The following is a 17,919-nucleotide window of genomic DNA, read 5'->3' as shown; positions in this document are numbered from 1 at the left end:
TAATGAGATGGAGAGTACCTAATAATTTATATTTTGAATTTTGTGACTAGGATGACTCATAAAGTTTTGGGTTTTTTTTTTATTTTTTATTTTTTTATTGTGATTTGTTCATGAGAGTTACAAGGTTTAATTTTATTATAGGCTAAACATGATTTCTTTCACTTCTGTGAAACGAGTTTGAAGTGCGATGTTGACAAATCATTGGAGGTAATAGCTAGCCTATATTGATTATCTTTAGGGACTGAGTCATAATCGTTTTACCCTAAATGGATTAAAAAGTTAGTTATCTCACATGTTGCACTGGACACGAGATTCCCTAGATGCCTTAAAGTAGTAATATAATTTGCTTACTAAAATCTAAGGTTACATTGTGAGTTTGGCCGAAGATAAAACTCATAAAAGTCACAATTAAAGTTGACGACTTTGTGGTGGTTTATTGAGATATAAAGGCATACTACGGATGAAAGTTGAATATCTTTGATTTATTATAGTAGCACACGCTTATATGAGAGTCACTACATTTGTAGTTACACATAGAGAGAAATTGTCCTAAAACAGTACTTGAGTTTTTTTGTTTGAGTGTTTGTAGTTGGCCATATGATATGTTTTATCTCCTAGACGATGATGTTGTCTATTATGCATAGACCAAGATCAACTCCAGTTCAGATGAATCAAAGATGATCCAAATTCGTTGTGCACATGATAGTAGTGATGTGTTCTACAATTATTGTGGCATATCTATGAGTATTTGGAGAGCACACACATATTCACCATGTATTTGGTGTTATGGTAAATTTGTATGTTGATAGGCTTAGGTTGGCTCATTCACACGAGTAATCGCCTCTGCCACTTAGGTAATGAGTAAGAATGAGACATTGTGTCCCTTGATGATTATGTGGCGCATAGAGTTTGTTGACACAAACATGTGTCACCTTACCTATGACTAAGATGAGGTCTTTATTTTTGTTAAGATCATGCATGGATAATCCACAATCTATGTTGCATGTGATTATCAAGATACGAAACCTTAATTTGGCACAAAAGGTGGCGAGCAAATAGAGGACTCAGGTCAAGCACTTGGGTAGTGTCTAGAATATATAAGATTTGTACACCATAACATATGCTTGTTCGACTGACAATGTAGATGAGTGAATAAATCCTTACTTCCTCACAATGAGTCCCATAGGTCATTGTAAATTACTTTATTTATGCCCTATGTGGCCTTTAACCATGTCACGAGGTTGAGTTTGTAGTGTCTGCTACTTTAGCATGTTGTCTATGACCATGTATGATGCGGTTTAAAGGGGCATTGCTAGGAAAGTGATTGGATCAAAGTTGTCCACCATGAGGGTGAAGGGAAGACTATTTGACAACATATTCGTATTATGTTTGTACATATTGTCGGCAATTTGTGTTGCAACATAATTGTGGGTATATCATGCTTTGGTGAATGTTAAGAATTACTTTAAGATATTGGACTCGAAAGGAGTTAGAGATACTTAATATGATGTGACCAAATGAGTTGGGACATAATGAGACACTTATAGGGATGCTGGTATATTGGTCTTCACAAGATTTGGTATAATACTCACAACCTTTTTTACAAGTGTGCTCGGTGGATGCACGGTCTATTTGCTAATATGAAAATGATTGCAACAAATAGAGAGATGCATGATTGAGTCCTGCTCACTGTGTGGGAGTGAGGGATATAGTAAATAGTGGGCAACCTAAGAAGAGTAAAGGACACTTGAAACCTTCTCCATCATTGACGAGCTCTAAAGAATGAACATGATCTTCGAAGTTGGTTTGGCGAGAGCCTTTTTAAGAAGGATGAGGAGATGTAGACGATGGAATGGTTTTGAGAGGTAGAGTTTGGCGAGAGCTTTCTTTAAGGATGCATAACAGTTTCCCAATAAGGGAATTTTGAGAAGATCAAGTCAAAAAATACTAACGTGGACGGCAGATGATCGGTTTTCCATCCAAATTGACGGGGCTGACTAACGGAGTGGCCATTTTGTCACATGTTGGAACTTTATTGAGCTACTTTAATACCTTTTTGAATATTGTGAGGCTATATTGCAAACGGCTGTTAGTTTAGAAGGCTTTTTTTTATATATATATTTTTTCCTAAAAAAATTGGCATTTTTGACACTCTTTGGTAGTTTGATATATCACTTTAGTACATTTTAAACTTCATGAGTGTAACACCTTAGATAAATCAATTAACTCGACACCAAAACTAGAATCTATTTAGTAAATTCTATATCACCTATCACTTTTTTTTTTTTTCTCTCTCTCTATCTTTTGTTGAGAGAGAGCTACCAAAAACCTTGGGTTTTCTTCCATCTCCTTGGTGAGATTAGCCACCTCTTTTGTGAGATTTCTCTCAGAGGAGATATGGTCATTCTCCATTGTCCTCCCTCTTCTTTGTTTCTTTTTTCTTGTTCTTGTTGTTTTTTTTCGATGGTTTTTGTTGTTGTGCTTTCCGACCAGACCAAGAGCTCCGACCTCCTTCATACTCTCCGCTCAGCCTCTGTATCGCCTCCATTCGTTCGTCGATGTGCTGCGCCGCTCACCCAACCTTGCATGAAGCATACGTCCAGGAGAGAAATTTCATATTAGACAACTACCCTCTAGGGAAAGCAATGAATGCACGCGCTTAGAAAAAATAATTCACTAAATGAAGGTGGATCAAAATCACCCGCACAATTGAATGCCAAATTAATGGCTGTTTGGACGACAAATTCCTTATGAAGGCACACAATATAAATGATATTTAGCCTATATATAATCAGTAAAATGCTAGACTTAGGTCTACATCCATGCTCGAAACTAAATATTTTTGGGCCAGAGCAAGAGCAGAGGGGAAAAAGGAACTCTAAAAGTGAGATAAAAAATAAAATAAAATAAAAAAGTGGTATGCGGCTATTAAATTTCTAGTTGTCCCAAAAGCTTAAGCTAATAAGAAGATGTAAATTTAATCACTTAATCATTACTTTAACAACAACTTCTTTTTGTTCCCTTTAATTTAGTTGCTTGAGTTCGAATTTTGTCAATTTCATTATCATAATATTAATACACGTTTAATTTGGTCCCTCCGATTACATCTATTAACCGGATCATCCATTAAATATATTAACCAAATTAGAATTTAATAGACTAAAGTGAAAACAAAGTCAAACTTCCAATATTCAACTCGAAGTTTAAAATTAAAAAATCAGACAAATCTTTATAAACATTCATTCTAAGAATAGCATGTTAATATCATACCCCACAATTTAAATTTTATTTTATTACAGTTTATGATGGTGTAAATATTGTTTCACCATTAAAAAACTTTAATTGACGGAACAATATATTTAGGGGAAAATCTACTTTACCCCCCTAATTGGCAATGTACTCCTTAATGTTTAAAAAATTTTCAATTTAAACCTTCCGTTATTAATTTTCATTAAATTGGACGAAATTTTTTTAAAAAAAATGCTTGAGAGTAATTGCGTAATTTTATAGATTTCCGTCCAATTTGACGGAAATTAGTAACGGAAGGTTTAAATTGAAAATTTTTGAAACAATAAGGGGGTACATTGCCAATTTTTAAACTTTAGATTTCAAATTGAAAAACCCCTTAAATTTCAAGGGGTAAAGTAGATTTTTCCCATATATTTATTATGCGATAATATATACATAATTAAGTCTATAAAATTTAGTCTAAACTATAAAATAGTTGGTTTCCATGTCACTTGAAATAAAGAGATCTATTTCATTTTTTTTAATTATTCTTTATTTATTTATTTATTTTTGTTTTATATTCCATCTTGTTTTAGGCTACCATGGTTGAAGACTTCTTCTAATATTAAATTATCATATAATCACGTTAATCACTCTAATAAGACACAGATCTCATTAGATCCAATCATCCAAGCTTTATTAGTATCATTACTCTACAAGAGAGTTGGCATTTACATTATTAAATTTAAACCCTTAATTTGAGGAGAAAGTTGCTGTACAAGTTACATAAACACCGCCACGGCGCCACCTCAATCATCAATAAATCTGGTGCCCCGCAATGAGGGTATTGCCGTCAATTTCTGCTTTACACGTTAACTCTTTTTTATTTATTTTCTGTTTTCAAAACAAAAAATATTAACTAACTATCTAAATTTAAAATAAAAAATTAGTTTCACGTTTATAAAATATTTTTTTATTTAAAACAAAAAAACAAAAACATCCTCTTATTACCAAACGAAATCCTTCGAACAACTAGGGTGAACAGAGAAGTACTGGAACAGCTGTGATGGCACCGTCGTAATAAAACCCAACTTCAACACCGAAAACAAACGTTTAATTATGATATAGCTAGTGAAGATCCAGAAACCCATTTTTCACTGCGAAGACTCCACGAAGAACCAAAAAAACCAAAAAAGAAAAAGAAAAAAGAAAAAACCAAAACCAAAACCAAAACCGCTTCTTCAGAACGAAAATCTAGAGAGAGAGATAAATCACAGCGAGAGAGAGAGAGAGAGAGAGAGGGAGAGAGAGTAGGCATTAATGGCGGAGGGGAAGAGAGAGAGGAGAGCGAGCAGCGAGGAGAGCGTGAAGCTGTTCGTAGGTCAAGTGCCGAAGCACATGACGGAGGTTCAGCTCCTAGCAATGTTCAAGGAGTTCGCACTCGTCGACGAGGTCAACATCATCAAGGACAAGGCCACGCGCGCCTCACGTGGTTCGCTTCCTCTATCACTCACATTCTCGAATCTTCTTCTCCTCTCTCGGTCCCCGAATTTCTCTTTCGTTCCGAATGTGTGATTTCGCGTTGATTTGCTCCATTTCCTGTGAGATTCGCGTGTTTCGAACCCTAATTTTGTGTGATTTTTGCGCGCAGGGTGTTGCTTCGTGATATGTCCGTCGAGGCAGGAAGCGGACAAGGCCGTAAATGCTTGTCACAACAAGAAGACTCTGTCTGGGGTTAGTGTAACTCTGATCTCTGTGCTTGTGCCTTCCAGAACAATAAATTTTGAACATTATTACTATTACTGTGTTTGAAACTTGAAAGTTTTGCTCTATGTGTCAATTATTGATCGTTACGACTTTTCTGAGTTTTTTTTTTTTTTTTTCCTGAGAATTGATCGTTACGACTTGAAAGTGGTAAAAGAGTTCTAAAAGCAGTAAGCTATGTAGTCTTCTGAGAACTTAATTACACCCACTGAGTTATTTCTACTGTGCATCGTGATTAAACTTTTGCGATGAGTTATGAACTAGTGCTATAAGTAAACGGTGCTGACAACTACTGGCTGTGTCAGTACCTTTTGGTGAAAACAGTTTGCAAGCATTTAACATTGACCATTTATAGCAATTGATGACTACGTTTCAAATCTTCTCCACGTGTAGATGCACTATATACGAGTACAGTATGCGCACATAGTTCTCTTGCTTGTATGAGCTGCGGAAGGATTATAGACTGAGAATACTATGACTCAATTCTAACCACTTAGATGAGAGCTGCGAAGTATTCAAGATTAATCAATATTGGGGGAAAATTGTAACTGAATTGATTGATTTGCTCTGTCAGCAATGGAGAAGTTTGTGAAATTAGTTTGTCATGCCTGATCACAAAGTAAAATGGTCGCATCTTGAAAGGATGGCTGGTTACAACTGGAATGCATTTATTGCAATTAGGGAAGATAAATGGTGCTGGCCTTTTTAGCATTCACACTTTATAAGAGGAATTATGGGTTCTAAGTTTATAAGTAAACGTGTGAACAGTGCAAGTTGGTGCATTATGTGGGTTCTAAGTTTCTAGTTGTTAATGAGTGTAAAAGAAGAAAAATATGTCAAAATAGTGTAACTTTGGCATGCAGCATTAGTTCAGATCACCCAATTGTTCATGATTACTTAGGGCATCAGCATTTGTATACAACATGGAGAGACAATTGGCAATTGGCACCTTAGTATCTGTTTCTCTAATGATTTATGGAAACATTTTCTGCAGAATTTAAAGTTGTTATACTTGTTTCCATTGGAGTGAAGGTAGGGGCAAGAGTGAAATAGAGCCCGGCAGTTTGCTCTAAGAATGTTAAATTTTTTGGAGTTTGTCCGTGTGGTTGGTCTGTTTCTTCTAGCACTGCTGATGTGTGGTGCTAGTTTAAAAGATAAAGATCTAAAGAAAAGTAATTATCTAAGTCAACATAAATGAAATGGAGATTCAGTGTATTAACTAGCATTACCGTGCAGAAGTATGAAATCTGGATAGGGCCCAATAACTTAGAGATAAGTGGCTTGGAAGCATCTAGATGATTATTTTACCTACCTAAGATAGCTTCTAACACTACCACATACCAACTTTAGGGAGGATTCAAAAACTTAAATGGAAAATAGTCATGCTCCATAGACTTAGCCTATATCCAGTTCTCAATGCTTTCTTTTCCTTGTGAACAATGTCATCCAGTTAACACTTGGGAAAATTTTTGTTAGATACTTTCACAGCTGTCAGTAATGTTGGAAGCATGGTCATGCTTCCAATCACATAGCAAAAAGATTTGGTAAGGACTGAGGGACGTCTGTTGCTGAAACACATTATCGTGTTTAGCAACTGCTGACACATAATTGGTAGATTGATAAAAGAAAAGTCAAGACAACTTGCAGCAGATTATCAAAACAATTGGCATGGATGAGAAATTGGCCAATAATTGTGCCTCAAGATTAGGTGAGATCCATTAGTGAGAGCTAACTGGCAATGAAAGCTGTAGCCTACCAGATTAAGTTGTGATAGAATGTAACAAGCATTTTTCTTTTTTGGTTCTGAATTAATGAACATAAAAATTAGTATTTGGTTAAATGTATGTTAAGGGGAATGTGCATCAGTCTGAGTTTACTAACGTTGCTGTGATAGAGTATTTACTTTCATGTTTTGGGTAATTGCTCTTTTTGTACAATTTTGGGTACCAAGAATCATGATTAGCAGATTGGTGTTCTCTTTCTCTAATCTTGTAGATCTTGTTAACTTTTTCAACACCAATAGGGTGGTTGCTTCTCTTGTATACTTTTCGTGTACGTGAGATTTTCTCCTTCTAATAAATTATTATTCATCAAAAAATGATTAGCAGATTGATGTATGGACCAGTGTTATTAAAATTGTATGCTTATGCAACTTTGGCAATTTTCTGACCTAGGTATTAAAGTCACTGGCGGAGCCCTATGTAGGCCTTGCTGGACCTTCAAGTGATTGCCCAGGCAAGCTTCTATTTGGGCTCTTGCCTTTGCCTGTATAGCCATTGTGATTCAATATTTGATCCAAGTATTTCTTCATCTATCTAAATGAAGTTAATTGAAAAATGTCAACAAAGGCATATTAGAAATTTGTAATCAAGTAGTTGGCACCCAAATTATTGCCCCAGACTTTACTTTGTACAAGTTATATTGTATCTTTAGTATTTCTGTGAGATGTGTTCATGTTTTTCTCATTCTGATTTTAAAGCACCTGTTCTTTCTGTCCATTCAGGCATCTAGTCCGTTGCAAGTGAAGTATGCAGATGGCGAGTTGGAAAGACTAGGTGTAGTATTCATTATTTTAATTTGTCTTTAAAACAGTTCCTCTGAATTGTTGCTGCTTCTGTTCTCCTTCCTTACCTGATAATTTTCATTTCTCTTTCATTGAAGCCTTTATTCTACATTGCGTGTCATTTACCTAGATAAATAATTTTTTACTGTGCCTGTCATCCAGAACACAAGCTCTTCGTTGGCATGCTTCCAAAGAATGTTTCTGAAGCCGATGTTTCTGCTCTCTTCTCTAAATATGGAGCTATCAAGGACTTACAGATATTAAGAGGTTCTCAGCAAACTAGTAAAGGTACTTATTTCATAACCTTGTCTTCTAGATTGGTTGCTATTAAACCACTAAGACCTCAAACTTAACCAGTTCTCAGTGTATTCATTGGTTGTTCTGCATATATATATATACATATTTTGTTTTCTACTGCAGGCTGTGCATTTTTGAAGTATGAGACAAAAGAGCAAGCAATTGCAGCACTTGAGGCCATCAATGGAAAGCATAAAATGGAGGTTTGTGCATATTACAAATTTTGGTGGAAATTCATTTAAAGTACCATCATTCTCTATTGTCATTAGTCTTTCCAAGGTAGTTGGGCTGGGCTGGTTGAGTTATTTTGTTGCTTGATATTTGCTTATACAATAAATAACTCAGAGTCAGCTGATCCATTAGCCGAACTGATGGTCATCTTTTCCCTTTTTAGGGATCAAGTGTTCCTTTGGTCGTGAAATGGGCAGATACTGAAAAAGAAAGGCAAGCACGGAGGGCTCAGAAAGCTCAATCCCAGGCTTCTAACGTGTCAAGTATTGATTCACAACATCCTTCATTATTTGGAGCTTTGCCAATGGGTTATGTTCCCCAATATAATGGATATGGTTATCAGGTCAGTTTCACAATATGTGTATTTATAGCTTAATATGTTGGAACTTGTGGGCACTTCTTTTTGGTAAAAACATCTTTGCACTTTATAACTGTGCTCATTGCACTATCTTGCCTACCTAGACAAAGTGTCTCAATTGTATTGTATTGTTTTGTCATTCTCATTGTTTTGATCTAGTATCTTAGTAAGTTCAGAATGTAATGATTGTCTCCTATCTGTAGGCTCCTGGAACCTATGGACTTATGCAATACCGCCTGCCACAAATTCAGAATCAACCTGGATTTCATAATATGATTCCTACAGTAAACCAAGGAAATGCATTGCGTGGAATTACGCCTGATCTTGGCCCTGGTATGGCATCTAGAAATTATGCTATTCCTCCTGCAAGTTATGTGGGCTCTTATCCAGGGGTACCAGGTCTTCAGCATCCCATGGCATATCCTGGAGGAATGATGAGTCACCGGCCAATGAGTGGTTCACCTGGGTCAGTGCCACCTGCTGTTGTTAACGGTAATTCTGCGACATCTTCTGGCACGGGTAAAAGTTCTGGGGGTCAGGTTGAAGGTTGTTACCAATAAATAGTTCTTTTTGCCCCTATCTCATTTTATTTTTTCTTCTGGGTGTAAGTTCTTGGTGGTGTTATTAAGTATTTTGTCTCCTCTGACTTAGGTCCACCTGGTGCTAATCTATTTATTTATCACATACCTCAAGAATTTGGAGATCAAGAGCTTGCCAATGCTTTTCAGGCATTTGGTAGGGTCTTGAGTGCTAAGGTTTTTGTCGACAAAGCAACTGGTGTCAGCAAATGTTTTGGTGATTACGTTACCTAGTTAACCATCAATCTGACATAATTTCTTTTGAGATTTGTTTCTCTAATACTATTTATTTGCACCAAAGAAAACTAATTCACTATTTGCAGGATTTGTCAGCTATGACTTACCAGAGGCTGCTCAATCTGCCATTAGTATGATGAATGGATTCCAGTTAGGTGGCAAGAAATTAAAGGTTCAGCTTAAGAGAGATAATAGAGAGAGTAAATCTTATTGAATTGAAGGTGAGTCATGGAAGAAAGCAGAATTCTTAATGATATGCGGTCGCATGCAACCTGGTCATATGGGTGTCACTGCAGTATCAGCATTTGGGATGGACTAAAGATAATTTGTGGTTATATGCATTGCTCCATCCTACTTGTAATTGCCTCAATGGGATTGAAATCCCAGAAACTTGTAATTCATGGTGCATTCTGTGCCAGTACAATTTGTAATTTGTGTATCATGGATGTTCATTTAGACATTAATTATTAATTTATTGATTCTTCCCCACAGAACATCTGTTTAGTTGTATAATTTTGTGGAATCATCTTCTTCCTTTTTTATCTTTACAGAATTACAATGACCATATCATTATATTTGCCTTTGGTTCTTTTTTTGTTTCTTATCAGTGCAATCTAGACAGGTGTAGACTATCGTATTTCAAATTAAATATGAAGTATCTATCTCCTCTATATTTTGAAAGCCCTATGCTACATTGTGCTTTAATTCTTTAGTCTACCCTCTATATAAGTCATTGTATTTACTGTTTAATATGCATGTATATATATAGATATATATACACATCTGTGTGTGTTGTAGGTGTGTGGCATGCTTGTGAAATTATAGATATTGAGTAGTCATCACATGTGCAATACCTGGCCATAAGTTGTTCAGCAATGGGTGCTTCAAAGTACAAAGTTAGATAAAGCACTTGTCCATGTTGTCTCTGTTGGAGATGTATACCCGTGTCCATTTGGGTTCCCCACATGCCTGTTGATCGTAGCCATTTTATTGTGTATTTGAATTTTATTAAATAGATTCTTAGATTCTCTTCATCAATCTTACTCATGGAAATATTATGTTGTTCTAGGAATGATTTTTTCAGTAACATGCTGGAAGCTAATCTTCTTTTTCAGTCATTCATTTCAAAATGTTAGATATGTTTCCCTAAACGGTACAATTCAGGTACTCTTTTTTTCTTTTTTCTTTTTTTCATTGCAAGTCTTAGCACATTTTGGTGTGTAATTTTCTTTTGTTAACTAGTATTTATCTGCATGAATATCTTTATTGTTGTAGGGTATTGCGGATTCTATATCTTGGGTCTCTGTTGGTGCTTCCTTCCTACAAGCAGTCCAATGTGCTAAAAGTAAGACTGAGGGTTTTTTTCTGAATTAACAGGGGGAAGAATGAAAAGAAGAACTATCACACTCAATTGGGATCAGAAGATGGTGAAGGTACTGTGCATTTGGCCTTAAAAAAACCTCAATAATTTCCTCTTTTGATGCTTTTGATTTTAGCACCATAATCGTGTAACTGAACTCATCAAACATGAAATTCTAATATCGTCTAGGCTGATTTGAGATATCACTTGATTTGTTTTTCTCTTCCCTATTGTGCATGACAAGTTCATGAATCCTTGTCTACCCCACCCCACTTATCTATTCAGAGTATCACAAGTGATGTTCCTTTCTTGATATTTTTGTCTTCCAATTTCACTTATAGGGATCGTAGTCTTCAAAGAGGCCTGGTCTACATATTGGCGCTTCAGGTTTCTTAAGAATTATGTCAGACCAATGTCTTTTACTTTTCTTCTTGGTAAGTATGTATTAAAAATCAAGAAGACTACTATAACTTCAGAGGAGCATACTGCATACCCTTGAAAATAACCTCTAGTTGACTAGAGGACTAATCACAAGCACCAAAGAGTCCTAGACAAGTAAAAGCTTAGGGCATACCCCAGCAATGTAGACAAAAAGCATACACTTAAAGACACCCTCAGAACCTGAGGATTGACACAAAAGGAAATTTACACTGATTATCAAAAACCATACACTCAAAGACATCCTCAGAACCTGAGGATTGACACAAAAGGGAAACCTACACTGATTATCAAAACTGAATCCGGCAACTTCCAAGGTATCAAGTCCACTTCATTCCACTTATGCTAACAAGTCTTCTGCTAACACTCTAAATAACATCCTTCAAAATCTCCCCGGGCACTTTGCATTCATTCAGTAATATCGGAGCTTTCCTTTCTCTCCAAGAAAAAAAATAAAATAAAATAATAATTCTAAATAAACAGCTACAGTGGAGGATAATCTGATCGCTAACTTTTTGGTAAGGCATTCCCCTCTTGGGTTTGAACCAACCAGTGCACCTTGTTTTTTTTAACTGCTACAGTAGGGGAGATTTCATTTGTCACTCAACTTTTGCCAAATTCTGTCAGTACAAAGGCAATTGAGGAAGAGATGATACATGCTGCACTACAGAAAGCATGCTTCCCCTCAGATATGATAACCAAATTTATGCAGTCAATCCTGAGTACTTAGTCTTTCATGAATAGCTAGCCACATGATGAGGAATACCTTTGAATTGCTTTGCTCAACCAGAACCTTAATGCAGATGATGATGCTATAACGAACAAATGAGTCTTAAAATAAGGAAGAGAATGTATTAATTTAGTTTGAATAATTTGTTGTGTTTGAGAGCCAGACCAACATCACAGTGCTGGGATGTGGAAATATAGTTGTTGAGATGTTTGATTTTTTATATATTCTGTATTTGTATTTGTATTTGTGTTTTTTTTTTTTTTTTTTTTGTTGTTGCAAGTATATATTCTGTGATTTAAAATTTAAATGAGAAGATTTGGGCCGGAGACGCACAAAAGAACTGAAGTGGCTTGGAATTGATTGATTTAGTCATTAAGTCACTTCTGTCCTCTTGTAGGTTCACCTCCTTAGAACAGATTTCTCATAGGCCTTCTGCGAGTTAACTAGAAAGTATGTGCTTTGGGGCCGTTGCAACATTCTTTTGGTTGGCACCCTCTGGCGAGAGGTATATGGAAGAAATCTGGACAGGGTGGGCACCATCTGGCTGTGTCTTTATAAGTTTTTCATGTTACTGACTATATATATAGTTTAAGTTTTTCATTGTATTGGCTATGTATGCACTCTGATGTGATAGTCATTTTAGTGTTTGATTTAAGTCGAAATGTATTTCATCCTTTCTTCTGCTTTAGTTGCGTACTACTAGTAGCTTGACCCCTTTAACATCAGGTGTACTCTAGCTGAACCATGCGACTGGACGACCTATATCCATCTGTCCAACATCACATATGCTTATCTAATATCTGGCATTGTCATAATGCTTTAGTATCATATGCACTGCATCTGTCACTCAATAGTTTTGTTTCTTTTTAGCTTTTTCATGTTCCATGAGCAAGTTGAAATGGCATATAGGAAGAACGATTTGACTATGATGATGTTTTATTTGTCTAAGCTTTGGTTGTTAATTAGAGTTCCTTCTGAAAAAAATTTTATATGTTTTATCCAAGGCCAAATTCTAAATTAAGTCTTTCAACCTTTTTTCAAATGGCTTCCCGCCTGCCTAGTCAATGCTTAATTTGGAGGTTTGTTGGTGGGGCATTGAAGGTGACTTGAAGAATTGGGCGATACTGAAAGCTTTCTCCTATTCCCAACTCATAACTTATTTTGATATTTTGGTAATGGATGCTTGATCTATACAAAAATGCTGTTCTTTTTGTTTGATTTGATTTCCCTTACCCACCTAATGGAATAAAGCATTGTTTCTTGCATGAATTTGGCTGCTCTCAAATGATTATTCGGTTCCCTTTTTCTTCCTCTTTTTATTTCTCTCCATGGGCTTTTTTGATGTTGTACCATGGTTTCGGATCAAGATCTTTTAGAATTCTTAGGATATTCACTGTGTAGATTTCCTCAAATTCCAAAAAATAGAGTGAATATTGAGTTGATAAAATCTCAATAATTGGGATTGAGAAAATCTACATAATATAACACCTTAGGAAATCTAGAGAATCTTGAACCCATGTTTTTAGTTTCATTTATTTATGCATCACATGGTTGGAGAAGAATGGAATTACTCATATTTAGGAGATATATCCATGTATCTTTTGGATTGTAATTTGACTTGTGTTTCGAAGTTGTTTCTGTAGAGTATGACATGTAATGTTAGTTAAACATGTTGTACATAGAACATGTAATTATAATATATGATTGTTGGACAGACAAATGATGTGTATGTATTAAAATGAATGGAATCATTATTTCCTAATAGCTTTAGCTTTTTAGACAGGTGATGCCTTTGAAATTTGAGGAACAAAGGACATCGATACTGCTCAAGGGGCAAATGAACATAATTTGAGTTAAAAGAAAGACTGGAAGCAGGCTTGATCATTCAGTGTCTTAATATAAATTATGGTATCATGTTAGGAGTGTTTCTTGAACCTTTTGAGAAAGGGACGAACAATATTATTTATTAGACACAAATTTTCTCCAAACTACTGTAATAAATGCCAATTGTCTTCTAACATGTTTTGAATTTCTCAAAAATCAATGTTTGGGTTAGTAGGTTAGTAAAATAATAATAAATGACTTTTAATAATGTTAAAGATAACATGTGCATTTCACATGTTAGAGGACATTTGGCATTTATTACTGTTCGGCTTTCGGAATATTTGTAATTTGTTGATCTAAGAAATTAGGATTCTCTCCGATTTATTTGAAAGTATTTTTATTCTTTTAAAAAGTGAAAAGATAAAAATACTTTTTAAATATAATTAACTGAATATTCTATTCTAAATCATGAGTTCATAGTAGTAGGGCTGATCACTGCCGTGGGTAAAAATAATAAAAAATAAATAAAATAATTGTAAAAAGATAAAGATAAAGAAGCCTTTTCTAGAAGCAGCCTCCATTAACTGAAACAAATTTCTGATAAGATATCTTCGATATTCCCTAATGTTCCCCCCTTGCACAGCTAAAATACTGGTATTTCCAGCTCATACCCCACGAAATATCAGGAAGATAAAGCTAAAATCCTACGACATAACAGGTGAACAGAATATCTAACATTTAGGCTGTGTGTGAATTTGGCGATGTGATTTAAATCTGATGTGATTTAACCTTTCAAACATAATTTCAAACAAACGCGTGTAGTTATCGTTCTCCACTCTTTGTAGGCCGTTAAAATTGAATAACAAGAAAAGAAGGGTAATTTTTAGTGGGAGTGGGATTCTTCCCTCCGTACCTTATATAGAATATAGAATATAGAAAGAAAGATCCATAATGATAATAATAATCTGATAATATATAGATAGTGTGTTATGATAGGGTCAGCAATCAGCATAGAGTAGGTTTAGGTCGCTTTCCCAAATTTCTCACGGCAGTGCCGACATGAATATTTCTGGTTTGGGGGCATTTTAAACGACGTGTACGTACGTGGGGTGGAATGGGGGATGTGACGTTAAATGCGGGATGACTTATTCACTTTCACAACCCACAAAAGCCAAAGCTGTCCCATTTCATGTGTTTCATGTGAATGTCACATTTACCCTTTTCATACGGGAACCAACACATGCTTTCAATTTCAAATTTCAATCTTACAAAAAAAAAAAAAAAAAAAATTTCAAATTTCAAATTCAATTATTTTATGGTTTTGATTAAATTTTACAGTATTTAATTGTGTATATGTTGCTTAGAGACTTATTATTATTATTATTATTCCAATTTATTATTGAATTTGTAAGACTCACCTTAATGAAAAAAAAAAAAAAAAAATTAACATTTCTCTAGGACAAATTTCCTCCAAACCAATCTGGAGAAAATATCCTCCAACCTTTTTTTTTTTTTTTTTTTTTTAAGGAAATAGAACTTGTTTCATTAAAAATCAGCCAACTCCATCAGAGTAATATCACGAATACAATCAGGCGTACTCACAAACCATAAGCTCCCTATCCCTTTTGTTGCCACTAACTTAGCAAGAGTATGAGCCACATTATTGGCCAATCGTTGCACATGGAGAACCTACCACTGAGAAAAGGACCTCAGTTCCTTCTGCATGTCTTCCACGATATGACCAATATTGCTCCGGCCTTTCTCCTTCGACTGCATCCTTCAACTCATTTAAAATAGTATCAAGTGTCCATAAACATTTAAAACATAGGAAACTACTATTAATGACTTTAAGAATTTAATATGCATTTTAAATGCTTATAGACACTTAGCACTATTTTAAATGAGATTGGATGATATTTCCTCCAGACTGATTTTGAGAAAATTTATGTCCTTTCTCTATTGCTTACATTGCCACTTCATCTAAATTTAGGGAAAAGTACAAACTTCCCTTAAACTATCACACAATTTGTAATGTCTCTCCAAATTATTAATTGAAGCAGTGTTCGTCTAAATTACCAGAAAATTACTCTTAAAATATCTTTAAAAGACAATTATTCCCGAATTCTCTTTTTTTTTTTTGTAATTTTTTTGTGAAGGGTATTTGTGTCTTTTTCTTTATGGGTACATTGTAATTTTTTAGTAGTTTGAGAGAGGTATATGTTTTTCTTTTCTTTTCTTTTCTTTCTAAATGATATAATATAATATGCTGTAAAATTTAATTAAAAAAAAAAAAAGAAATGATGGTATTCCTTTGAAAAGGGGCAGTATTGATTATTGAAGATGTAGTAGGAGAGATGAAATTAAGATTTGGTAGGACCTCTCCCATCTGATTCTGATTTATGATTTTATGTTTTGAAATATAATTATTAAAAATCTTCCAGCGAAATACTCACCTCACCAGAAAAGGACGCTTCTTGTAGTCTGTTACTCAATGGGCGGACAAAGCGGGTTAATGGGCCCTGGGCCCACTTTCGATTAATCACCATTACCAAAGCTTCGGCCTAATTATTCAAACAAATCCGTGACGTCATTGCATCTCACCATCATCATTAAAATATCTTTAATATCTTGGGTAGACAGACGTTTTTATCATAACAGATCAGACGGTCCATTTTTGTCTCAATTTTACTAATTTCCTCTATTCACATTGGTTATGTTATAATCCGTGGCCTCACCTTGTCCGTGCGCATTTAGTTTTATTAAATTGACATATGTTTTTAGAGCGTTAAAAATTACGTGTAAAATCATCTCACAATTCTATTGTGAAACTTTTAATTAGCCTTTAAATTAATTATTGATAAAAAAAAAATTATATGTCAAAACTGTGTTAAAATATTGATTAAATGATTAAATTTACTTATATCTATTAGTTTAAATTTTTTGGACAAGTGGTGAATTGATGGTATCAGAGGTTTTGAATTCAAACTCTAATTAATGGTGATTTAATAAACTAAATTTACTTTTAATTAATTGAATCGGAGAGATTTTGCCCAAAATTTCCAAATCTAATTTGGAAGAAAATTTTAGGGATAACTTCACTTATTTTAGAAGTTAGAACCCCTGAAGTACTACGTGTTTTGAGAAGACTCACAAATTTCAAAAACTCTTAATTTTACCATTTGAACTTTCAATTTGATGCAATTGACCTCTCCCTCCATCAACTTTTTCTGTTAAACCCTAACGAAAACTATTAAAAAGACCAAATTACCTTTTAATTTTTTTTTTTTTTTTTAATTTCAATTTGAAATTAAGGATACATTTTAAATTTTATAAAAGTTTTAGGAGTATAAATGTAATTTAATCACTTTTAACATCCACAAACTCATGGAGGGGTAAAATTGCATCAAAATTGAAAAATTTTAAAATTTTAAAATCTGGAGGAGTTTTTTTTAATCATGAAGTAATTCAAGAATCCTTTGTGTGAAGTTTTTCCAAAATTTTAAAATTGAGCAGTTGTAAAAAAAAAAAAAAAAAACTGCTGTAATTTTTTTTCAAACCATTCAGATTTAATTTACCTCTCCCAAAAAAAACTTGATTTAAATTTCAACGGTTGAAAAAAATTAAGGGATAAATGCAAAATTAGTCTTTGTGATTGGCCTAATTTACAAATCACTCCCTGTGGTTTAAAAAATAATTTATAGGTCCCTAGGGTAGGCCAAAATAACATTTTACTCCCTGAACTTATTTTCCGTTAAATGACTTAACGGAAACCGTTACATTGCCACATCACACCCAATAAAAATAAGACATGTGTTCTTTTTTATTTATGCTTTAAAAAATGACAAATAAGCTTTTACACGTCATTTTGAGGTTCCAACACACACTCCACATAAAATTAAATGAACCTAATCTCTCTATATTTCCTATGCTGCCTTCGTCTTCATCTTCCCTAACGATTCTTGCCGTCGTCTTCATCTGCGTCTGAGATTTGGGCATCTGCATTTTTTGGTAGTGCTTTCTATGGAAACAATCTCTCCCTCTCTGTGTCTGATTTTTTTGTTTTTGTTCTATGGCAAGTGCTTTCTAGTTTGAGTTAAATAGATGTTGGAAGATGGTAGTTTTTTTTTTTTTTTTCCTAATTTGTGAAGATGGTAGCTTTAAAAAGCAAATCGTACATCATCTTTTAAAAAGTGATCTCTTTTTTTAGATATACAATTGTTTTTTTCTTTTGTGAGGCTTGTTTTATCCCTTAGTGTGCATGTGTAAGATGGTGCTTGTGCTTGTAGGAATATTCATGTGTGGATGTAAGTC

The 17,919-nt window shown here is 34.5% G+C and overlaps 1 protein-coding gene across 6 annotated transcripts; it reads left to right on the top strand.

Moving 5' to 3' along the window:
• The first annotated feature begins 4,392 nt into the window (after positions 1-4,392).
• Positions 4,393-12,465, top strand: LOC132171415 (RNA-binding protein BRN1). 6 transcript variants are annotated; one of them, XR_009439032.1, is made up of 13 exons: positions 4,393-4,720; positions 4,880-4,962; positions 7,496-7,547; positions 7,718-7,843; positions 7,976-8,055; positions 8,247-8,426; positions 8,645-8,987; positions 9,093-9,236; positions 9,343-9,477; positions 10,326-10,420; positions 10,532-10,689; positions 10,958-11,050; positions 12,182-12,465. XR_009439032.1 is itself a non-coding variant. In XM_059582724.1 (9 exons), the coding sequence occupies exons 1-9, from the start codon at positions 4,549-4,551 to the stop codon at positions 9,468-9,470; spliced, it is 1,308 nt and encodes a 435-aa protein (XP_059438707.1). In that variant the 5' UTR covers positions 4,393-4,548; the 3' UTR covers positions 9,471-9,750. The 6 variants fall into 6 exon arrangements, 4 of the variants coding, with proteins under 4 accessions (XP_059438707.1, XP_059438709.1, XP_059438708.1 ...); XR_009439031.1 differs by lacking the exon at positions 10,958-11,050; XM_059582724.1 differs by lacking the exons at positions 10,326-10,420; positions 10,532-10,689; positions 10,958-11,050; positions 12,182-12,465 and having other exon boundaries at positions 9,343-9,750.
• Positions 12,466-17,919: the final 5,454 nt, after the last annotated feature.

The sequence above is a fragment of the Corylus avellana genome, chromosome ca2 (assembly GCF_901000735.1).
Source record: "Corylus avellana chromosome ca2, CavTom2PMs-1.0".
Taxonomy (NCBI): Eukaryota; Viridiplantae; Streptophyta; class Magnoliopsida; order Fagales; family Betulaceae; genus Corylus; species Corylus avellana.
Note: the sequence above shows the minus strand (reverse complement) of the source record. Positions and strands in the feature narration are given on the sequence as shown.

Bases quoted from the DNA above. Each gene is read 5' to 3' on its own strand.
- LOC132171415 (XM_059582724.1), top strand. From the start codon at position 4,549: ATGGCGGAGGGGAAGAGAGAGAGGAGAGCGAGCAGCGAGGAGAGCGTG. The intron at 4,721-4,879 runs GTTCGCTTCCTC...TTTTGCGCGCAG, and splicing joins GGCCACGCGCGCCTCACGTG to GGTGTTGCTTCGTGATATGT. The intron at 4,963-7,495 runs GTTAGTGTAACT...CTGTCCATTCAG, and splicing joins ACAAGAAGACTCTGTCTGGG to GCATCTAGTCCGTTGCAAGT.